Source organism: Salvelinus fontinalis, chromosome 3, assembly GCF_029448725.1.
Source record: "Salvelinus fontinalis isolate EN_2023a chromosome 3, ASM2944872v1, whole genome shotgun sequence".
Classification (NCBI taxonomy): Eukaryota; Metazoa; Chordata; class Actinopteri; order Salmoniformes; family Salmonidae; genus Salvelinus; species Salvelinus fontinalis.
Window position 1 is genome coordinate 56,154,764 of NC_074667.1, and position 25,194 is coordinate 56,179,957.

The 25,194-nt window shown below is 43.4% G+C and overlaps 1 protein-coding gene across 4 annotated transcripts; it reads right to left on the bottom strand.

The window, feature by feature from the left end:
* Positions 1-17: 17 nt before the first annotated feature.
* On the bottom strand, positions 18-25,160 carry ikbke (inhibitor of nuclear factor kappa B kinase subunit epsilon). 4 transcript variants are annotated; one of them, XM_055917481.1, is made up of 22 exons: positions 24,947-25,154; positions 24,259-24,286; positions 21,448-21,574; positions 17,023-17,160; positions 16,767-16,896; positions 16,485-16,666; positions 16,128-16,288; positions 15,818-15,928; positions 12,402-12,581; positions 12,085-12,281; positions 9,489-9,547; positions 9,231-9,322; positions 9,041-9,142; positions 8,532-8,589; positions 8,294-8,406; positions 8,078-8,154; positions 7,922-7,961; positions 7,747-7,848; positions 3,180-3,276; positions 2,443-2,537; positions 2,276-2,347; positions 18-514 (listed from the first exon to the last, which is right to left on the bottom strand). In XM_055917481.1, exons 3-22 carry the CDS (start codon positions 21,547-21,549, stop codon positions 451-453), a joined length of 2,172 nt encoding a protein of 723 aa, XP_055773456.1. In that variant the 5' UTR covers positions 21,550-21,574; positions 24,259-24,286; positions 24,947-25,154; the 3' UTR covers positions 18-450. The 4 variants fall into 4 exon arrangements, 3 of the variants coding, with proteins under 3 accessions (XP_055773456.1, XP_055773455.1, XP_055773457.1); XM_055917480.1 differs by lacking the exon at positions 24,259-24,286 and having other exon boundaries at positions 24,947-25,153; XM_055917482.1 differs by lacking the exons at positions 24,259-24,286; positions 24,947-25,154 and adding an exon at positions 19,063-19,120 and having other exon boundaries at positions 21,448-21,526.
* Positions 25,161-25,194: the final 34 nt, after the last annotated feature.

The window sequence follows — 25,194 nt, forward strand, 5'->3', positions numbered from 1 at the left end:
TGATTCCACACGTCCAGTGGTTCATTTATGGGTTTAATCATGGTACACACATACTAATGACACCATATTGGCTTTGGTCCTGAGCTTCCGTTTGACCCATTTCAGCAGGGGCACTGGGTAGATGAGGGAATCTATCTACCCCTCTCTCTTCTGTCTGTCCGTTCATCTGTCTGTCTGTCCGTTCATCTGTCTGTCTGTCCGTTCATCTGTCTGTCTGTTCATCTGTCTGTCTGTCCGTTCATCTGTCTGTCTGTCCGTTCATCTGTCTGTCTGTCCGTTCATCTGTCTGTCTGTCCGTTCATCTGTCTGTCTGTCCGTTCATCTGTCTGTCTGTCCGTTCATCTGTTCATCTGTCCGTTCATCTGTTCATCTGTTCATCCGTCTGTCTGTTCGTCCGTCCGTCCGCCCGCCCGTCCGTCTGTGAGTGTGTGTGTGTGTGGGGTTGTCTGGTCACAGTCCGATGGGACTGGGTAGATCAGGCTCCAGCATGGTTGCAGAGGTAACAGCTCCCAGACTGCAGAAGAGAAAGATTCAGGTCTTAATAAAGCTTGTCCCATAAGGACACCCTATTCCCTTTATAGTTCACCATGTTGGGCCCTGGTCAAAAGTATAGCACTATATTGGGAATAGGTTGCCATTTGAGACATATTATGGGACATAGTCAATGCTACAGTTTGTCCTTCAGATGAAACACTTGAGAAAGTTAGGAGGTTAGAGGTTAAGGTTAGGAGGTTAGAGATTAAGGTTCGGCGGTTAGGGGCTAAGGTTAGGAGGTTAGGGGCAGAAGGTCAGAGGTTAGAGGTTAGGAGACTAGAGGTTAGGAGGTTAAGGTTCAGGGCTAAGGTTAGGGGCTAAGGTTAGGGGGTTAGAGGTTAACGTTAGGAGGTTAGAGGTTAGGATTAGGGGCTAAGGTTAGGAGGTTAGGGGCTAAGGTTAAGGTCAGGAGGTTAAGATTAGGAGGTTAGGGGCTAAAGTTAGGAGGTTAGAGGTTAAGGTTAGGAGGTTAAGGTTAGAGATTAAGGTTAGAAGGTTAGGGGCTAAGGTTAGGAGGTTAGAGGCTAAGGTTAGGAGGTTAGAGGTTAGGAGCTAAGGTTAGGAGGTTAGAGGTTAAGGGCTAAAATTAGGAGGTTAGAGGTTAAGGTTAGGGGCTAAAATTAGGAGAAGAGGTTAAGGTTAGGGGTTAGAGGTTAGGAGGTTAAGGACTAAGGTTAGAAGTTAACGTTAGGGTTAGGGGCTAAGGTTAGGAGGTTAGAGGTTAAGGGCTAAGGTTAGGGGCTAAGGTTAGGAGGTTAGAGTTATGGGCTAAGGTTAGGAGGTTAGAGGTTAAGGTTAGGGGCTAAAATTAGGAGGTTAGAGGTTAAGGTTAGGGGTTAGGAGGTTAAGGACTAAGGTTAGAAGTTAACGTTAGGGTTAGGGGCTAAGGTTAGGAGGTTAGAGGTTAAGGGCTAAGGTTAGGGGCTAAGGTTAGGAGGTTAGAGGTTAAGGGCTAAAATTAGGAGGTTAGAGGTTAAGGTTAGGGGCTAAAATTAGGAGAAGAGGTTAAGGTTAGGGGTTAGAGGTTAGGAGGTTAAGGACTAAGGTTAGAAGTTAACGTTAGGGTTAGGGGCTAAGGTTAGGGGCTAAGGTTAGGAGGTTAGAGGTTAAGGGCTAAGGTTAGGGGCTAAGGTTAGGAGGTTAGAGTTATGGGCTAAGGTTAGGAACTAAGGTTAGGAGGTTAGGGTTATGGGCTAAGGTTAGAGGTTAGGGGCTAAGGTTAGAGGTTAGGGGCTAAGGTTAGAGGCTAAGGTTAGGAGGTTAGAGGTTATGGGCTAAGGTTAGGGTTATGGGCTAAGGTTAGAGGTTAGGGGCTAAGGTTAAAGGCTAAGGTTAGAGGTTAGGGGCTAAGGTTAGAGGTTAGGGGATAAGGTTAGGAGGTTAGAGGTTAGGGGCTAAGGCTAGGGTTATGGGCTAAGGTTAGGGTTATGGGCTAAGGTTAGGAGGTTAGGGTTATGGGCTAAGGTTAGGAGGTTAGGGTTATGGGCTAAGGTTAGGAGGTTAGGGTTATGGGCTAAGGTTAGGAGGTTAGGGTTATGGGCTAAGGTTAGGAGGTTAGGGTTATGGGCTAAGGTTAGGGTTATGGGCTAAGGTTAGGGTTATGGGCTAAGGTTAAGAGGTTAGGGTTATGGGCTAAGGCTAGGAGGTTAGGGTTATGGGCTAAGGTTAGGAGGTTAGGGTTATGGGCTAAGGTTAGGAGGTTAGGGTTATGGGCTAAGGTTAGGAGGGTAAGGCCACTGACCTCTCAATGATGTTGTTGTTGGATTGCAACTCTCTCACCACTATCTCCATCTCCTCCTTTAGCTGTTGCATCCTGGACACACACCGATTAAACACAGGGGTTTACACACACACATGCAGCCAGGCACATCTCTCACACACATCTCTCACACACACACACACACACACCTGAGGACCATGTGGTCCTTGTCCCTGGGTGTGGCCTCCTGACCCCCTGGGCCTATCTGTCCTGGCTGGACTCTGAGCAGGACTCTGTCCAGAAACTGAGGAGAGCACAGCAGGACAATGGTCAGTGTTATCTTTAAAGCTGCTTATTGGTGTTGGGATGATGCTAGAGATTAGAGGTTAAAAGATAACCATTTTTTCCTCTCAATCAATATCTTGTTTTAATAAAAAATATATTATTGTTAAACAATTATTACAGTTGTCACGATCGTCATAATGTGGAAGAGAGGAGGACCAAAGCGCAGCGTGGTTTGAATACATTCTTCTATATTTAATGAAGAACACTTAAACAAAAACAACAAAACCAATAAGACGAACGTGACTGTTAACCTCCTAATATAAACACTGTGCTAACATGACAGACAATAACCCACCACCCACAATACAAAACAGACTACCAAAATATGGTTCCCAATCAGAGACAACGCAAAACACCTGCCTCTGATTGAGAACGATATCAGGCCAAACACATAGAAATATACAAACCAGACATACAACATAGAATGCCCACACAGATCACACCCTGAACAACCAAACATAAAACATACAAAGCAAACTATGGTCAGGGCGTGACAACAGTCAGTTATTAATTATTATATAGTTATTATATTTTTCTATATCAATATATTGTTTAAATATTTGTATTTATTATTAAACAATTGTTGTAGTTCAAGGAAAACCTTGTTCTGGCGCTCCTCACACAACTCCAGGTCCCCCATCAGCCCTCGGGAGAAAATGCCAAAGTCTGACAGCCTGCACTGCATCTCACGGAGAACACTGACAACACAGAAATAAAGAACACTGACCACACACCCGTAAAGAACACTGACCACACACCCGTAAAGAACACTGACGACACACCCGTAAAGAACACTGACGACACACCCGTAAAGAACACTGACGACACACTCGTAAAGAACACTGACGACACACCCGTAAAGAACACTGACGACACACCCGTAAAGAACACTGACGACACACCCGTAAAGAACACTGACGACACACCCGTAAAGAACACTGACGACACACCCGTAAAGAACACTGACGACACACCCGTAAAGAACACTGACGACACACCCGTAAAGAACACTGACCACACACCCGTAAAGAACACTGACCACACACCCGTGAAGAACACTGACCACACACCCGTAAAGAACACTGACGACACACCCGTAAAGAACACTGACGACACACCCGTAAAGAACACTGACCAGACACCCGTGAAGAACACTGACCACACACCCGTAAAGAACACTGACCACACACCCGTAAAGAACACTGACCACACACCCGTAAAGAACACTGACCACACACCCGTAAAGTACACTGACCACACACCCGTAAAGAACACTGACCACACACCCATGAAGAACACTGACCACACACCCATAAAGAACACTGACCACACACCCATAAAGAACACTGACCACACACCCATAAAGAACACTGACCACACACCCATAAAGAACACTGACCACACACCCATAAAGAACACTGACCACACACCCATGAAGAACACTGACAACACACCCATGAAGAACACTGACCACACACCCATAAAGAACACTGACCACACACCCATAAAGAACACTGACCACACACCCATGAAGAACACTGACCACACACCCGTAAAGAACACTGACCACACACCCGTAAAGAACACTGACCACACACCCGTAAAGAACACTGACAACACACCCGTAAAGAACACTGACAACACACACATAAAGAACACTGACAACACACACATAAAGAACACTGACAACACACACAAAGAACACTGACAACACACACATAAAGAACACTGACAACACACACATAAAGAACACTGACAACACACACATAAAGAACACTGACAACACACACATAAAGAACACTGACAACACACACATAAAGAACACTGACAACACACACATAAAGAACACTGACAACACACACAAAGAACACTGACAACACACACAAAGAACACTGACAACACACACAAAGAACACTGACAACACTGACAACACACACACAAAGAACACTGACAACACACACATAAAGAACACTGACAACACACACATAAAGAAAACTGACAACACACACATAAAGAACACTGACAACACACATAAAGAACACTGACAACACACACATAAAGAACACTGACAACACACACAAAGAACACTGACAACACACTCAAAGAACACTGACAACACACACATAAAGAACACTGACAACACACACATAAAGAACACTGACAACACACACATAAAGAACACTGACAACACACACATAAAGAACACTGACAACACACACATAAAGAACACTGACAACACACACATAAAGAACACTGACAACACACACAAAGAACACTGACAACACTGACAACACACACACAAAGAACACTGACAACACACACACAAAGAACACTGACAACACACACACAAAGAACACTGACAACACACACACAAAGAACACTGACAACACACACACAAAGAACACTGACAACACACACATAAAGAACACTGACAACACACACATAAAGAACACTGACAACACACACACAAAGAACACTGACAACACACACACAAAGAACACTGACAACACACACACAAAGAACACTGACAACACACACATAAGGAACACTGACAACAAACACAAAGAACACTGACAACACACACAAAGAACACTGACAACACACACACAAAGAACACTGACAACACACACACAAAGAACACTGACAACACACACATAAAGAACACTGACAACACAACACATAAAGAACACTGACAACACACACAAAGAACACTGACAACACTGACAACACACACACAAAGAACACTGACAACACACACACAAAGAACACTGACAACACACACATAAGGAACACTGACAACAAACACAAAGAACACTGACAACACACACAAAGAACACTGACAACACACACACAAAGAACACTGACAACACACACATAAGGAACACTGACAACAAACACAAAGAACACTGACAACACACACAAAGAACACTGACAACACTGACAACACACACACAAAGAACACTGACAACACACACACAAAGAACACTGACAACACACACATAAGGAACACTGACAACAAACACAAAGAACACTGACAACACACACAAAGAACACTGACAACACACACACAAAGAACACTGACAACACACACATAAAGAACACTGACAACACACACATAAAGAACACTGACAACACACACATAAAGAACACTGACAACACACACATAAAGAACACTGACAACACACACATAAAGAACACTGACAACACACACACAAAGAACACTGACAACACACACACAAAGAACACTGACAACACACACATAAAGAACACTGACAACACACCCATAAAGAACACTGACAACACACCCGTAAAGAACACTGACAACACACACATAAAGAACACTGACAACACACACATAAAGAACACTGACAACACACACAAAGAACACTGACAACACACACATAAAGAACACTGACAACACACACATAAAGAACACTGACAACACACACATAAAGAACACTGACAACACACACATAAAGAACACTGACAACACACACAAAGAACACTGACAACACACACATAAAGAACACTGACAACACACACATAAAGAACACTGACAACACACACATAAAGAACACTGACAACACACACATAAAGAACACTGACAACACACACATAAATAACACTGACAACACACACATAAAGAACACTGACAACACACACAAAGAACACTGACAACACACACATAAAGAACACTGACAACACACACATAAAGAACACTGACAACACACACATAAAGAACACTGACAACACACACAAAGAACACTGACAACACTGACAACACACACACAAAGAACACTGACAACACACACATAAAGAACACTGACAACACACACACAAAGAACACTGACAACACACACATAAAGAACACTGACAACACAACACATAAAGAACACTGACAACACACACAAAGAACACTGACAACACTGACAACACACACACAAAGAACACTGACAACAAACACAAAGAACACTGACAACACACACACAAAGAACACTGACAACACACACATAAAGAACACTGACAACACACACATAAAGAACACTGACAACACAACACATAAAGAACACTGACAACACACACAAAGAACACTGACAACACTGACAACACACACACAAAGAACACTGACAACACACACACAAAGAACACTGACAACACACACACAAAGAACACTGACAACACACACACAAAGAACACTGACAACACACACATAAAGAACACTGACAACACACACATAAAGAACACTGACAACACACACATAAAGAACACTGACAACACACACATAAAGAACACTGACAACACAACACATAAAGAACACTGACAACACACACAAAGAACACTGACAACACTGACAACACACACACAAAGAACACTGACAACACACACACAAAGAACACTGACAACACACACATAAAGAACACTGACAACACAACACATAAAGAACACTGACAACACACACAAAGAACACTGACAACACTGACAACACACACAAAGAACACTGACAACACACACACACAAAGAACACTGACAACACACACACAAAGAACACTGACAACACACACACAAAGAACACTGACAACACAACACATAAAGAACACTGACAACACAACACATAAAGAACACTGACAACACACACAAAGAACACTGACAACACTGACAACACACACAAAGAACACTGACAACACTGACAACACACACATAAAGAACACTGACAACACTGACAACACACACAAAGAACACTGACAACACACACAAAGAACACTGACAACACTGACAACACACACAAAGAACACTGACAACACACACACAAAGAACACTGACAACACACACATAAAGAACACTGACAACACACACATAAAGAACACTGACAACACACACATAAAGAACACTGACAACACACACATAAAGAACACTGACAACACACACAAAGAACACTGACAACACTGACAACACACACATAAAGAACACTGACAACACTGACAACACACATAAAGAACACTGACAACACTGACAACACACATAAAGAACACTGACAACACACACACAAAGAACACTGACAACACACACATAAAGAACACTGACAACACACACATAAAGAACACTGACAACACAACAGCGTGAGGAGCGAGTTGATATCACTAAAAGGTGTGTGTGTGTGTGTGTCTAACCTGCTCCAGGTCGATGCTGAGGCCAGCAGGTCTCGATACTTCTGTAGACATTCCTCTCTAAACAGAACCTTCACACGCTTTATATGGGACGACAGGTGGAGCCTAGTAGAGAGAGAGCAGGATATGATACACACAAACACCACATTTTCCTCAGAAACAATGCTGACATACTCACTTCTCAAACTTGTGTATCTGCTCATCATTGTAGGCAAGCTCTAGAACAATCACAAGGGAGACATTTATTTAACACTCCAAACACAGGAGGCACACATTAGACAGACACAGACAGACAGACAGACAGAGACAGACAGAGACAGAGACACAGACACACTTCCAGTCAGTCGGTCCTTGCGGTACTGTTGGTGGATGGCCATGATCTTCTCCAGGAGGACCTCCATCTTCTGGATGCTGTAGAGGTGAGGGGTCAGAGTTCACACCAGATGCCATTTTAACCCCAACTCTGCACAATGCAACCCCTTGGCCCCGAGCCCTTGTAGAGATGTGAATAAGGACGGAACAGGCATAAACATGATGAAGAAAGTCTCACCTGTTGTCCTCAGACAGATTCTCAGAGTGTTTGGCCAGTTCTACATGCAGGTGTTCTAGACGGGTCTGGAATTCCCGGATCCCTCCGGCGTACACTGGCAGGTTCTCCCTGATCTACATGGAGAGAACAAGGACAAACACCAGCCCAAACCTCAAGAGAGACAGCCACAGCCAGTGTCAAGGATCCTCCCTCCCACCCAACACCCTTCCCCAGTCAGGTTCAACGGCATGTCTCTCACCAGTCGCAGCTTCTTGCTGTCGTCAGTGGACTCTGGGGCTTGCAGGGGGAACTGTCCTCTGCAAGACGAGAGGATGACAGGAGGGAGGGTGAGAGGATGAGAGGAGGGAGGGAGGGTGAGAGGAGGAGAGGAGGGAGGGTGAGAGGGGAGGAAGACAGGAGTGAGGGAGGGTGAGAGGATCAGAGGATGAGAGGAGGGAGGGAGGGTGAGAGGAGGAGAGGAGGGAGGGTGAGAGGGGAGGAAGACAGGAGTGAGGGAGGGTGAGAGGATCAGAGGATGAGAGGAGGGAGGGAGGGTGAGAGGAGATGATGAGGAGGGAGGGAGGGTGAGAGGTGAGGAAGACAGGAGTGAGGGAGGGTGAGAGGTGAGGAAGACAGGAGGGAGGGTGAGAGGTGAATTAAAGTAAAGATACAACTGGTTTAGGTATTCACTGCTCACAATGTGACAATGACTGAGATTGTAAGTGTTTTGTATGTGAGTGTGTGTATGTGGTCTTGTCGGTCACTCACAGTGTGTGTAGTCTGTGCTCAGAACTGAGGCAGGAGTGCAGTCTCATGTTGACCATGCTGATACTGAGCAGCGAGTCACCACACTCCCTACCCACCTTCTCCCTGGGTAGACAGAGAGGGGAGAGCATGGGTCATGGCAGATCGATGGGATGATGCTGGTTTGTTCTCACGGTGTGTGTGTGGGTCTCACATGTAGCTGTAGTATCCATGTAAGAACAGTTCTCTGTGTGTGTGCATGGAACGCACTATCCTCAGGTACTGATAGACCCCTCCTACTATCAACTAGACAGAGGAGAATGGGAGAGAGGGGAGAAAAGAGGGGGTTGAGTAAAGAGACTGATTCACTCAATAGAAAAACACAACCATCAACAGACCATTCAGCTGAGAGTTTTAACTGTCTCTTCCAGTTGGTCACACAGTGCTGGATCCCATGTCATGACTAACTTACCTTGGAGAAAGAGTAGTCTGCCACAACGTCAAACCGGGATGGGATGTTGGGCATCTCAGCTACAGAGGACAAAACACACATCATTTATAGTTTATTAATTAATCAATAACAATACCCATTGACATTGAGTGTACATAACATTAAGGACAGCTTCAGAACAGCCTCAATTCGTTGGGGAATAGTCTACAAGGTGCCAAAAGCGTTCCACAGGGATGCTACCATACCCCATGTAATTGTAATAACATACAGGAACTCAAGTTCTTTTGTTCACCCGAACTAGAATACCTTACAATCAAATGCCGACCGTATTATCTCCCAAGATAATTATCTTTGGTTAGTCACGGCCATGTTTATCCCCCCTCAAGCCAATACCACGACGGCCCTCAAGGAACTTCACTGGACTTTATGCAAACTGGAAACCACATATCCTGAGGCCACATTTATTGTAGCTGGGAACTTCAACAAAACAAATTTGAGGAAAAGGCTTCCTAAATCCTATCAGCATAGCGACTGTAGCACTCGCGCCAGAAAAACACTCGACCATTACTACTCCAACTTCCGGGATGCATACAAGGCCCTCCCCCGCCCTCCTTTCGGCAAATATGACCACGACTCCAATTTTCCCCCCTTCCCGTGCTAAGGACTATTCAAGGAATCCACGCTTCAAGATTGTTTTGATCACGCGGACTGGGATATGTTCCGGGTAGCTTCGGAGAATAATATTGACGTGTACAACGAGACGGTGACTGAGTTTATCAGGAAGTGTATAGGAGATGTTGTACCCACTGTGACTATTAAAACCTAACCAGAAACCGTGGCTAGATGGCAGCATTCGCGCTAAACTGAAAGTGCGAACCACCGCATTTAACCATGGCAAGGTGACTGGGAATATGGTAGAATACAAACAGAGCGGTCATTCCCTTCGTAAGGCAATCAGAAAGGCAAAATGTCAGTATAGAGACAAAGTGTCCCAATTCAACGGCTCAGACACCAGACGTATGTGACAGGGTCTACAGACAATCATGGACTACAAAAGGAAAACCAGCAACATCGCGGACACCGACACCTTGCTCCCAGAAAGCTTAACACGCTCTTTGCCCGCTTTGAGGATAACACAGTGCCACCGACGCGGCCCGCTACCAAGGACTGTGGGCTCTCCTTCTCCGTGGCCGATGTGAGTAAGACATTTAAACGTGTTAATCCTCGCAAGGCTGCCGGCCCAGACGGCATCCCTAGCCGCGTCCTCAGAGCATGCGCAGACCAGCTGGCTGGTGTGTTTACGGACATATTCAATCTCTCCCTATCCCAGTCTGCTGTCCCCACATGCTTCAAGAGGGCCACCATTGTTCCTGTTCTCAAGAAAGCGAAGGTAACTGAACTAAATGACTATCACCCCGTAGCCACCACTTCTGTCATCATGAAGTGCTTTGAGAGACTAGTCAAGGATCATATCACCTCCACCCTACCTGATACCCTAGACCCACTTCAGTTTGCTTACCGCCTCAATAGGTCCACAGACGATGCAACCACCATTACACTGCACACTGCCCTAACCAATCTGGACAAGAGGAATACCTATGTACGAATGCTGTTCATTGACTATAACTCAGCATTCAACACCATAGTACCATCCAAGCTCATCATTAAGCTCAAGGCTCTGGGTTTGAACCCCGCCCTGTGCAATTGAGTCCTGGACTTCCTGACGGGCCGTCCCCCAGGTGGTGAAGGTAGGAAACAACATCTCCACTTCGCTGATCCTCAACACTGGGGCCCCACAAGGGTGCATACTCAGCCCCCTCCTGTAGATAAAAAGATCCTCAAGGACAACAACCACCCGAGCCACTGCCTGTTCACCCCGCTATCATCCAGAAGGCGAGGTCAGTACAGGTGCATCAAAGCTGGGACTGAGAGACTGAAAAACAGCTTCTATCTCAAGGTCATCAGACTGTTAAACAGTCATCACTAACACAGTGAGGCTGCTGCCTACCTACAGACTTGAAATCATTAGCCACTTTAATAAATGGAACACTAGTCACTTTAATAATGCCACTTTAATAATGTTTATATACATATCTTGCATTACTCATCTCATATGTATATACTGTATTCTATACTATTCTACTGTTTCTCAGTCTATGCCGCTCTGACATTACTCGTCCATATATTTATACATTCTTAATTCCATTCCTTTACTTAGATTTGTGTGTATTAGGTATTTGTTGTGCAATTGTTAGATATTACTTGTTAGATATTGCTGCACTGTCGGAACTAAAAGCACAAGCATTTCACTACACCCGCAATAACATCTGCTAAACACGTGTATGTGACCAATAAAATTTGATTTGATTTCAAAGGTACTTAAATATTTTGTCTTGACTATTCACTCTCTGAATGGCACACATACACAATCCACGTCTCAATTGTCTCAAGGCTTAAAAATCCTTCTTTAACCTGTCTGCTCCCCTTCATCTACACTGATTGAAGTGGATTTAACAATGACATCAACAAGGGATCATAGCTTTCACCTGGATTCACCTGGTCGGTCTATGTCATGGAAAGAGCAGGTGTTCTTAATGTTTGTGTGTGTGTGTCTTACGTTCTCTGAAGGGGAGGCCAGCGTGCGTCTCTGGAGTGCGGCTAAGCAGAAGTAGCGGCTGGGAGGGCGAGGTGGAGGGGAAGTTGACCACCTTCATAGAGCCCTCCAGGGAAAGGTCATGACCCAGGAACAGGAAGTGCTGTTGCTCCAGCCCCACCCCCGTCTGAGACGCCACTTCCTCACAGAAGATGGCCGCCCTGGTGAGCGAGATGGGAGAGGTGGGGGGGGGGCAAGGTGGGTGTAGGTCAACACAGGTGTGTGTGTGAGTATATACCAGCAAGTTTGTGTGTGTATGTGTGTGTGCGTGTTTGACTCACGTGTTGTAGTGGTGAATGTATAAGCGGTGAGCTGTGGCCTGTTGCAGGGAGAACAGATAGACTGAGACTCTCTGTAATATCTCTGTGGTGGCAGAAAAGAACTGGTCAAATGCCCAACACTTCTCCTGGTCTGCCTCCAGTATCCCAGCTAACACTGGGACTAGCTGATCCCTCAGACCCCTATACAGAAGAGAGTGAGAGAGAGAGAGTTATACTGCAACTTCAGATAGCGCCTTTAATGAGTGTATGACAAGTCTCTCTTGGCTGAGAGTTGAGGAAAGACTGACTTCTTGTTTTTATAAGAAACAATGTGTTGGAAATTCCAAATTGTTTGCATAGTCAACTTACACACAGTACTGACACACACACTTACCCCACCAGACATGCCACCAGGGGTCCTTTCACAGTCCCCAGGTCCAGAACAAATTCAAAGAAACACTATAAAAATGTTATACAGAGCCATGAGTACATGGAACTCCCTTCCATCTTTTATAGCGCAAGTGAACAGCAAACCTGGTTTAAAAAAACAAATAAAGCAACACCTCACAGCACCATGCCTCTTCCCCATGTGACCTACATGTTGTGTGTAGGTACTGACATGTATGTGTAGCTGATAGATGCGCATGCTATTTTACAGTAAACAAACTGACAACAGACTTTCAGCACACTTAAAGGGAAGGACATTTAACAAGCACAGCACTTACACAAATTACTGATGATTGGCTGAGAGAAATTGATGGGGGCTGTTTTGTTAGACTTTAGTGCAGCTTTGGACATTATCAATCATAGTCTGCTGCTTGAAAAATGTATGTCTTATGGCTTTACACTCCCTGCTATATTGTGGATAAAGAGTTAACTGTCTAACAGAACACAGAGGGTGTTCTTTAAATGGAGCTTCAACATAATCCAGGTAGAATCAGGAATTCCCCAGGGCAGCTGTCTAGGGCCCTTACTTTTTTCAATCTCTACTAATGACATGCCACTGGCTTTGAGAAAAGCCAGTGTGTCTATGTACAGTTGAAGTCGAAAGTTTACATACTACTTAGCCAAAAACATTTAAAAACTCAGTTTTTCACAATTCCTGACATTTAATCTTAGTAGAAAATACCTGTCTTAGGTCAGCTAGGATCACCACTTTATTTAAAAAATGTGAACTGTCAGAATAATAGCTGAGAGGATGATTGATTTCAGCTTTTATTTCTTTCATCACATTTCCAGTGGGTCAGAAGTTTACATACACTCAATTAGTATTTGGTAGCATTGCCTTTAAATTGTTTAACTTGGGTCAAATGTTTCAGGTAGCCTTCCACAAGGCTATTTTAAATTTTGGCCCATTCCTCCTGACAGAGTTTGTGTAACTGAGTCAGGTTTGTAGGCCTCCTTGCTCGCATACGCTTTTTCAGTTCTGCCCACAAATTTTCCTTCAATACCTTGACTTTGTTGTCCTTTAGCCATTTTGCCACAACTTTGGAAGTATGCTTGGGGTCATTGTCCATTTGGAAGACCCATTTTTGACCAAGCTTTAACTTCCTGACTGATGTCTTGAGATGTTGCTTCAGTATATCAACATAATTTTCGTTCCTCATGACGCCATCAATTTTGTGAAGTGCACCAGTCCTCCTGCAGCAAAGCACCCCACAACATGATGCTGCCACCCCCGTGCTTCACAGTTGGGATGGTGTTCTTCGGGCTTGCAAGCCTCCCCCTTTTTCCTCCAAACATGACGATGGTCATTATGGCCAAAAAGTTATATTTTTGTTTCATCAGACCAGAGGACATTTCTCCAAAAAGTATGATCTTTGTCCCCATGTGCAGTTGCAAAACATAGTCTGGCTTTTTTATGGCGGTTTTGGAGCAGTGGCTTCTTCCTTGCTGAGCGACCTTTCAAGTTATGTCGATATTGGACTCGTTTTACTGTGGATATAGATACTTTTTTTCTGTTTCCTCCAGCATCTTCACAAGGTCTTTTGCTGTTATTCTGGGATTGATTTGCACTTTTCGCACCAAAGTACGTTCATCTCTGTGAGACACAACGCGTCTCCTTCCTGAGCGGTATGACGGCTGCGTGGTCCCATGGTCCCATTTATACTTTCGTACTATTAATTGCAGATGAACGTGGTACCTTCAAGTGTTTGGAAATTGCTCCCAAGGATGAACCAGACTTGTGGAGGTCCACAATTTTTTTTCTGAGGTCTTGGCTGATTTCTATAGATTTTCCCATGATGTCAAGCAAAGAGGCATGGAGTTTGAAGGTAGGCCTTGAAATACATCCACAGGTACACCTCCAATTGTCTCAAATGATGTCAATTAGCCTATCAGAAGCTTCTAAAGCCATGACATCATTTTCTGGAATTTTCCAAACTGTTTAAAGGTACAGTCAACTTAGTGTATGTAAACTTCTGACACACTGGAATTGTGATACAGTGTATTATAAGTGAAATAATCTGTGTGTAAACAATTGTTGGAAAAATGACTTGTGTCATGCACAAAGTAGATGTCCTAACTGACTTACCAAAAACTATAGTTTGTTAACAAGAAATTTGTGGAATGGTTGAAAAACGAGTTTTAATGACTCCAAACTAAGTGTATGTAAACTTCCTACTTCAAATGTATGCGGATGACTCAACACTATACACGTCAGCTACTACAGCGTCTGAAATGACTGCAACACTTAAAGAGCTACAGTTAGGTTCAGAGTGGGTGGCAAGGAATAAGTTAGTCCTAAATATTTAAAAAACTAAAAGCATTGTATTTGGGACAAATCATTCACTAAACCTCAACTAAATCTTGTAATGAATAATGTGGAAATGGAGCAAGTTTACACCCACTGCTTTACACACGTAAATATGGCTTTTGTGTTGTAGATATGTGGTAGTAGAGTAGGGGTCTGAGGGCACACACGTAACGTGTTGTGAAAATATGTTGTGAATGTATTGTAAGGTTTTAAAAATGGTATAAACTGCCTTAATTTTGCCTTGGCAGCAGCTAATGGGGATCCATAATAAATACAAATAAAGGGAAGGGGGTCAGTTGTCCAACTGAATCCATTCAACTGAAATGTGTCTTCCGTATTTAACACAACCTCTGAATCAGAGAGGTGAGGGAGGCTGCCTTAATCAACATCCACGCCTTCGGCATCCAGGGAACAGTGGGTTAACTGCCTTGCTCAGGGGCAGAACGACTGATTTTTATCTTGTCAGCTTGGGGATTCGATCCAGCAACCTTTCGGTTACTGGCTCAATGCTCTTACCACTAGGCTACCTGCCGCCCCTCAAATACACACACACTGCATGTTCATGTTTTTAAATGTTTGTAAATTGTAAAGTGTTTTGTCTGTAATATGTCGGACCCCAGTAAGACTAGCTGTCTCCATTGGCGTTGGCTAATGGGAATCCTAATACATCAAAGGTACTGACTTTGAGAGCAGGCAGTTGTTTGGTAGGTGGTAGCTCCACTCTATAGGTCCGTCGTTGACCTTCTGGCCTCCGGCAATGGCCCCTACTGGCTTCTCTTTGGTGATCTTATACCTGCACGTCACAGACAGGGGAAGAGGGGGAGCAGAGAGAGGAGAAGACGCTAGCTCTTTATTTTACACTCCTATTTTAGCTGTTGTGTTTGTTTAGACTAATCCAAAGAAATAAAATAGCAATTATTAGACAATTTCAACATAGTAATTACATGCACACTCACTGTTGAATCTCTGAAACACACCACACAGAGACTTACATGGTGGGTTTGTTCCTGCGGGGTCCTCCGTAGGGTGCGAAGGGCAAAGAACCGGTGGCAGCGTGGTAAAGCGTCACTCCAATACTCCACAGGTCAACACTCACACCATAGGCCTTGTGCTGAGGCTTACGCAGTACTGCACGCTCATACATGTCTGGGTGCTACACACACACACACACGCTCAATAACACACACCATAGCCTGCCATAACTTATGTTATCTACTGAGGCACATGAAACACTGCAGGCTCATACATCCCAGAAAACATTCAATCTCCCCTCCCCTCTTCTCTCCATACCCTCCTTGTCTTCTCTCCTCCACTACCTTTCCTCTCTACCCCTCTCCTCTCTCTCTCACCAGGTATTCCTCTGTTCCATAGATGGAGACGAACTTCTCATCATCCTCTAGTTCTCTGGCCGCTCCGAAGTCTGTTAGCTTATAAACGGACCTCCCGTCCTCTCCCACCTGACGCATGATGTTCCCAGGCTTAATGTCCCGGTGCACCACCCCGTTCTCACGCAGATGGTTCATCCCTTGCACTAGAAGAAATAGGAGGAATGGTCCATTAATTTGGGGGGACGATGACTAACTTCTCCCCTTATCCCCAGGCCCCTAACCTCTCTATCCCTCCTCACACACCCACACACTGTAGTACTATGAGGAACTCTGTCTCAGGCAGACCGAAGGCGTTCTCTGGCTCTTCCAGCAGACTGAGCAGACTGCCTCCTGAACAATACTCCATCACCAACACCTTTTGTTTATTGCTCAGCTAGAGAGAAAGAGAGACAGAGAGAGTTAATACATAAATACAAGGGAGAGTTGAAACGGCAGACTAATATAAGTCTTCTCCTCACTCATCATCCCCTCTCCTGTTCTTAACTCGTCCCCTCCTCACCTCCTCCACAGAGAAGAGCTTGACGATGGTTTTGTGGTCGAGTCTCCTGAGCATTTCAAACTCTCTCATCTGAACCTCGTACGGACGGCTGTAGCTCAAATGGTTAAACACCTTCACCGCAACCTGCTCCCCTGTCCTCTGCACACGGACACACACACAAAACACACACACGGACACACACACACAAAACCCACACATACACAAAGTCCGTTTTAAAAAGTTATAGCTATCTTTTTTGTCATATGACATTGCAATGTAGTTGTCATAAGTGTACAGTGTTACCATTGGGCTCCATGATAGACATGCTAGGTTATCACAGTGAAGATATGTTCCGTGTAAGAAGTAGCCTACACCTCAAAGTTTAGATGCGGATGACATCTCATTCACTCTGAAGTTTTTGATCTAGTTAGATTATTCTTTGATGTACTGAAATGGTGTGTGTGGGTGTATGCTGATGTACGTAACAATGTAGTCTGTGGGGAGATGCTGACGCGTATAATGGTATATGGCGCTGTTGGGTTCACCTTGGGGTCATGATAGGGGCTGTACCGAATGTTTGATGTATTATAATAATTTATTATGCTTATGTTGTATTAATAGACAGGGTTATAAGACCCCTCCCCCCTTACATTTATAGGGTCCTAGACTACAGGTTAACAATATATATATACATTATAAAGTTTAATATTGTTCCACAGTACTTTTTAGTCTCTGTTTCTTATAAAAACGGTCTGAGAAATGTGTCAAAGATAAAAGAGATGCAGAGACACAGAACTCTGCAGGGGAGTGAAAGAGATAAGAGACTAGTCAGACATTACACTAGAAATCAATTAGGGGAGTGGACATTTACTGCTGAGCCTTTAGGTAACACTGAAACTCTTGTTTGTATAGCTGTGTAGGCTTGGTCTCATGAGTAGAAGGTAATGACATTGGCGGGTGACATTACTATGGATTGACTGCAAGCATAATAAAACAACTGGGACCCTTTCATATTTTGCATAACTTACTCTGAAACATGCGTGCTATGTTCCTATTGTCAACTTCTGTCTGCAATTGCATTAATAAATGAATGATTGATTTACTTAAAGATATTGTCTAAATGCTAATTTCCCCAATGAGCCAATGATTGACAAGGAACAAGGAACGAACCCCAACAGCGTATATCAGGTTCAGTGATTCTCAGTGTTGACCCTGGGAACCAACTGTCTGTGTCCAATGTGGCTCTGAGCATCACTTTGGCACTTAGCCAGTGGCGATTTTAGCATGTAAGTCTTGGTGAAAAAAAAAAGGTTTTTATATGCATGCCAGCAAAGCCACTACACAACACTAAACAATACATTAATTACACTATAACGGCGACAAACAGTGCCCACAAACTGTGATGGCCTACATAAAGCTGGCATTTCAGCAACATGGAGTGAATCTTTACCACTGCCTCACCTGGCTATCAGCAGAGCCTTGTCTGGCAGCGAAAGTTCATTCAGCCTCATTTACTGCCTTTAAAAAAAACAGCTGATATGGCTGACTTGCTTAATAAACAAATGTGGTTTCTACTGACAATTGAGATGTACAAACTATGGCATAAGGGGAAAACGAGCGGATAAGAGGCAACCCATAATTTAGATTAAGACATTAATGAGCGAGTTAGGACGGACTTAGTCAATATAACTATTTGTTCAGCACTTCTGAAATGTACAGCGACAGAATTCAGAACATGGGCCGTTCTTACAGTATCATCCCTGTACACTAAGTCAGAAGTGTAGGATAAATAAAGGGGCATATACGCAGACAATGAAAGCTCTTACAATATTCAATTATATTTCTCTAAAACAGGTTATAGGCTACATGTGCACCATCAAGTCAGAACAATAGGCTAAATTACGAGGGAGGAAAGGGACGAAATTATTAGGTCGAGGCACATGGGCTACTAACAGCTTCCTACACAACATACACTTAGTATTACTTTCTTAGCTACAGTATACATATCTCCCTGGTATATTACATCATTTATGCAGCAGCACACAATACATTTTGACTCACTTTGGTGTGCTGTGTTCACTTGAACAGGAAGGTGGTGCGGCGGTCCTTCTTGTGTGCTCTAGAAAGAATTCCAAGTTGGATGACCGTTCAAAATTATTTTCCGTATTTTCCCAGTCAGAACTAGTTTTATCTGAGTTCCCAGTAGTCTTGAACTCACCGAAGTCTGAGATATCCCAGTTCCGAGTTTCCATTTGTTTTGAATGCGGATTAACAGCATGGCCAATGTATTAAAAATATTCTGGCCAATTGTATTACCCCCTTTTTCATGATATCCAATTGGTAGTTACGATCTTGTCTCATCACTGCAACTCCGCTACGGACTCGGGCGAAGGTCAAGAGCCAAGCCACACTGCTTCTTGACACACTGCTCGCTTAACCTAGAAGCCAGCCGCACCAATGTCTCGGAAGAAACACTGTCGAACTAATGACCGAAGTCAGCTTGCAGGCGCCACAAGGTGTCGCAAGAGCATGATGAAACAAGGACATTCCGGCCAAACCCTCCCCTAACCTGGACGACACTGGGCCAATTGTGCACCGCCTCATGGTTCTCCTGGCTACTGCCGGCTGTGACACAGCCTGGGATCAAACCCGGGGCTGCAGCGGCGCCTCATTGTTGAATTTGCGATTTCCAACTTATGTAATGTTTATGTCCAATGGCCGATGAGCACAGATTAGTTTTATCTATAATTTCTCAGAGATTGTGAAAGTATGGTGTTGACATGATCAGTCCAATCAAAGCTACCGTATATATATATATATAACGTAATTTTATCTGTAGCCAATGATCTTGAGCATTCTTGGATGGGCACTTCTTTAATTTATTTACCCCTTTTTCTCCCCAATTTCGTGGTATTCAATTGGTAGTTACAGTCTTCTCTCATCGCTGCAATTCCCGTACGGAGGTTGAGAGCCATGCGTCCTCCGAAAAACAACCCAACCAAGCCGCACTGCTTCTTGACACAATGCCCACTTAACCCGGAAGCCAGCCACACCAATGTGTCAGAGGAAACAGCGTACACCTGGCGACCGTGTCAGCGTGCACTGCGCCCGGCCCGCCACAGGAGTTGCTAGTGTGTGATGGAACAAGGGCATCCCTTCCGGCCAAATCCTCCCCTAACCCGGACGACGCTGGGTCAACTGTGCGCCGCCCCATGGATCTCCCGGTTGCGGCCGGCTGCGATAGAGCCTGGACTCGAATCCAGAATCTCTAGTGGCACAGCTACTAGAGTGCATCAAAGCGGGGACCGAGAGACTGAAAAACAGCTTCTATGTCAAGGCCATCAGATTGTCACCAACATTGAGTGGCTGCTGCCAACAAACTGACTCATCTCTAGCGACTTTGATAATGAAAAATGTATGTAATAAATGTATCACTAGCCACTTTAAACAATGCCACTTTATATAATGTTTACATACCCTACATTACTCATCTCATGTATATACTGTACTCTATACCATCTACTGTATCTTGCCTATGCCGTTCGGCCTTAGCTCATTCATTAATCTTTATGTACATATTCTTATTCATTCCTTTACACTTGTGTGTATAAGTGTAACAGTATAACTTCCGTCCCTCTCCTCGCCCCTACCTGGGCTCGAACCAGGGACCCTCTGCACATATCAACAACCGACACCCACAAAGCATCGTTACCCATCGCGCCACAAAAGCCGCGGCCCTTGCAGAGCAAGGGGAACAACTACTTCAGGTCTCAGAGCGAGTGATGTCACCGATTGAAACGCTATTAGCGCGCACCACCGCTAACTAGCTAGCCATTTCACATCGGTTACATAAGGTAGTTGTTGTGAAATTGTTAGATTACTTGTTAGATATTAATGCATGGTCGGAACTAGAAGCACAAGCATTTCGCTACACTCACATTAACATCTGCTAACCATGTGTATGTGACAAATAACATTTGATTTGATTTAACACTGTGATGCAGTGCCTTAGACCACTGAGCCACTCGGGAGGCCCTGGATGGGCACTTTTAATGTAAGTCTATGGCAGCACCCAAGGGGCTTGAATTTTCAAGCTCTACCCATATATTTTCCGGTGACGTAGTGTTTCCATGAGTGTCAGAACACTGAGCCAATCACGGCACAATTAGAGTTACCAACTAACGTTACCAACCCCTAAGCTCTGTATTTTCCACTGGTTGCCCCACCTCCACAGAAAGCACTGAGCTAGGTTGAAACACCTGCATTTTGGAGCTGCCTTACTCAAGAAAGCAAAAAATTGAAAATTGATTGCCTTTATTAACCCAATTATGATTATTGAATTTTTTTTGCTAAACAGCTCGACCCCAACTGCCCTGAATGAAGCGTTGCCACTGCACCTAGCACACAACAATCTTTTTTTTTGTAAAGATGAGTTTAGAGTCCTACCTTGTTGCGGGCCTTGTAGACGCTGGCTGTGGCCCCCTGACCAAGCACATCTCCCAAAGACCACAGGTAGTTGGCTGTGCTCGCAGTCATTTTCTCTGTCATTTACAGCCTGGAGAAGTCTGATTGTCTGCAGTAGGGAATATACAGAAGGCTTTGAGTCAATAACTGAAACACACCTTCTATTCAGAATGAAATCTATTCACAGGATGTTGGTGTGGAATGGAGAGTCAAGGGGTGGGGTTCATAAAGTCAGAGGTAATGTGGACTTCTCTCTGGTCAGAAAGGTAAACAACAAGAGGGAAGAAGTTCAAGTTATAGCTCAAATATAGATTCAGAACTTTTGTGAAATAGCACAGATACAAATATATGGCAAATAGAAATCAAACTGATGGACATCAGAAAGCCAGGACTAAAAACAAACAATACACAACTATTGTAAAATAGCTTGTGCCTGTAGAATGTGTACAGTATGTATAAGCTGGAAGCAGAAGCCTAAGTGTTATTGTTTATTTGTTTACTCCAGTTGGGGGAGGGGTGGTAGGATTTGGGAAATAATACAGTAAGGTATATTCAAATAAAGTGTGTAGATGTATATGTATATACAGTTGAAGTCAAAAGTTTACATTCACTTAGGTTGGAGTCATTAAAACTCGTTTTTCAACCATTCCACAAATTTCTTGTTAACAAACTATAGTTTTGGCAAGTCGGTTAGGACATCTACTTTGTGCATGGCACAAATCATTTTTCCAACAATTGTTTACAGACAGATTATTTCACTTATAATTCACAGTATCACAATTCCAGTGGGTCAGAAGTTTACATACACTAAGTTGACTATGCGTTTAACCAGCATGGAAAATTACAGAAAATTATGTCTTGGCTTAAGAAGCTTCTGATAGGCTAATTGACATCATTTGAGACACTTGGAGGCGTACCTGTGGATGTATTTCAAGGCCTACCTTCAAACTCAGTGCCTCTTTGCTTGACATCATGGGAACATCAATAGAAATCAGCCAAGACCCCAGAAAAATACAATTGTAGACCTCCACAAGTTAGGTTCATCCTTGGGAGCAATTTCCAAACACCTGAAGGTCCCACGTTCATCTGTACAAACAATAGTACGCAAGTATAAACACCATGGAACCACGCAGCCGTCATACAGCTCAGGAAGGAAGAGATGAGGTGAACGTACTTTGGTGTGAAAAGTGCAAATCAATCCCAGAACAACAGCAAAGGACCTTGTGAAGATGCTGGAGGAAACCGGTACAAATGTATCTATATCCACAGTAAAAACGAGTCCTATACCGACATAACCTGAAAGGCCGCTGAGCAAGGAAGAAGCCACTGCACCAAAACTGCCATAAAAAAGCCAGACTACGGTTTGCAACTGCAAATGGGGACAAAGATCGTACTTTTGAGAAATGTCCTCTGGTCTGATGAAACAAAAATAGAACTGTTTGGCCATAATGGCCATCGTCATGTTTGGAGGAAAAAGAGGGATGCTTGCAAGCCAAAGAACACCATCCCAACTGTGAAGCACGTGGGAAGGCAGCATCATGTTGTGGGGTGCTTTGCTGCAGGAGGGACTGGTGCACTTCACAAAATTGATGGCATCATGAGGAAAGAAAATTATGTGGATATACTGAAGCAACATCTCAAGACATCAGTCAGGAAGTTAAAGCTTGGTCGCAAATGCGTCTTCCAAATGGACAATGACCCCAAGCATACTTCCAAAGTTGTGGCAAAATGGCTTAAGGACAGCAAAGTCAAGGTATTGGAGGGGCCATCACAAAGCCCTGAACACAATCCTATAGAACATTTGTGGGCAGAACTGAAAAAGCGTGTGCGAGCAAGGAGGCCTACAAACCTGACTCAGTTACACCAGCTCTGTCAGGAGGAATGGGCCAAAATTCACCCAACTTATTGTGGGAAGCTTGTGGAAGGCTACCTGAAATGTTTGACCCAAGTTCAACCATTTTAAAGTCAATGCTACCAAATACTAATTGAGTGTATGTAAACTTCAGACCAACTGGGAATGTGATGAAAAAAATAAAAGCTGAAATAAATCATTCTCTCTACTATTATTCTAGCATTTCACATTCTTAAAATAAAGTGCTGTTCCTAACTGACCTAAGACAGGGAATGTTTACTAGGATTAAATGTCAGGAATTGTGAAACTGAGTTTAAATGTATTTGGCTAAGGTGTATGTAAACTTCAGACTTCAACTGTATATGTATGTATGTATGTATGTATGTATGTATGTATGTATGTATGTATGTATGTATGTATGTATGTACACTACCGTTCAAAAGTTTGTACGGTAGTGTACTAATGGTTGACTAATGGTCAATTAGCCTTTGAAAATGATAAACTTGGATTCGCTAACAAAACGTGCCATTGGAACACAGGACTGATGGTTACTGATAATGGACCTCTGTACACCTATGTAGATGTGTGTGTGTGTATATATATATATATATATATATATATATATATATATATATATATATATATATATATATATATATATATATATGTGTGTGTGTGTGTGTGTATATATATATATATATATATATATATATATATATATATATATATATATATATATATATATATATATCTCGGTATGTTTATGTATGTATATAGATAGATATATTTAACCCAAAAACATATGGGGGATTGGAAATGCAGACAATTACATTGAAGGAAGCAATAATCTGCAATACTAAAGCTGATCCACCCACTAAAAAACAGAGAATTTTTTTGTTGTTCAAGTTCCCAAAATGTGAAGTGAATAGATTACAGGCTACCTGTAACGGCAGTCTCTCTCTTCCTCCTCTTCGGACGAGGAGAGGCGAGAAGGATCGGAGGACCAATATGCAGAGTGGTAAGTTTCCATGATTTTAATATCCACGAAAACAAGATACAATACAAAATAACAAAAGAACTAACCGTAACAGTCCCGTGTGGCACAAACACTGACACAGGAAACAAACACCCACAAACCAAACGTGAAACCCTAAGTATGCCTAAGTATGATTCTCAATCAGGCACAACGATTGACAGCTGCCTCTGATTGAGAACCATACCAGGCCGAACACAAAAACCCCAACATCGAAAAACACACATAGACAACCCACCCCAACTCACACCCTGACCAACTAAATAAAGACAAAACAAAGGAAATAAAGGTCAGAACGTGACACTAGCTGTAGATACATTCCACTGTCCCTAATCATACGGTCTATGGTAGGGCCTATCAATGTTGATACACATCTGTTGAAAACGAAGATATACACTGTAATAACCTGAACAGCTGAGACCAGTTAGGTGTTGTGAGGTACACTCCCTGGGCTTTGTGACAGGGCTTAGTTATAAAAATATGAGTTTCTACACAATACTAAAGACAATGTGTGTTTAAAAACGGATAGGGGAACATTGACAAACTTGCCAAAACTGAAGTTCAAGGTTCGATGTCTTGAATAAAAGGTAGCCTACCTGTATCGTTCTTCGCCACAGGGACAAATTTGAACTCTTTGCATCCACAATCTGCTACATTTCGCTGAAGTTTCCCGACAAAACAGATGGCAACCTCACCTATTCTTCGTCACTGAACCGGGTAAACTTTGAAGATTTTGGCGGAAATGCAACTACAGTCTGCGCATTCTATTCAAGTTTCGGTTCAGTGCTGTAACTTCCGAGTTGTGCACCAGTTTACTTTACAGTTAATCTCTGGCGATCTCTAG

What these genes read in the sequence shown, in the direction of transcription:
- ikbke (XM_055917481.1), bottom strand. Translation starts at nt 21,549, where the DNA reads ATGACAGAGAAAATGACTGCGAGCACAGCCAACTACCTGTGGTCTTTG. An exon ending in ACAGCAAGAAGCTGCGACTG is followed by an intron (nt 8,407 to 8,531) that starts GTGAGAGACATG and finishes CTCTCCATGTAG; the next exon opens with ATCAGGGAGAACCTGCCAGT. An exon ending in AACAACAACATCATTGAGAG is followed by an intron (nt 515 to 2,275) that starts GTCAGTGGCCTT and finishes TCTCTTCTGCAG; the next exon opens with TCTGGGAGCTGTTACCTCTG.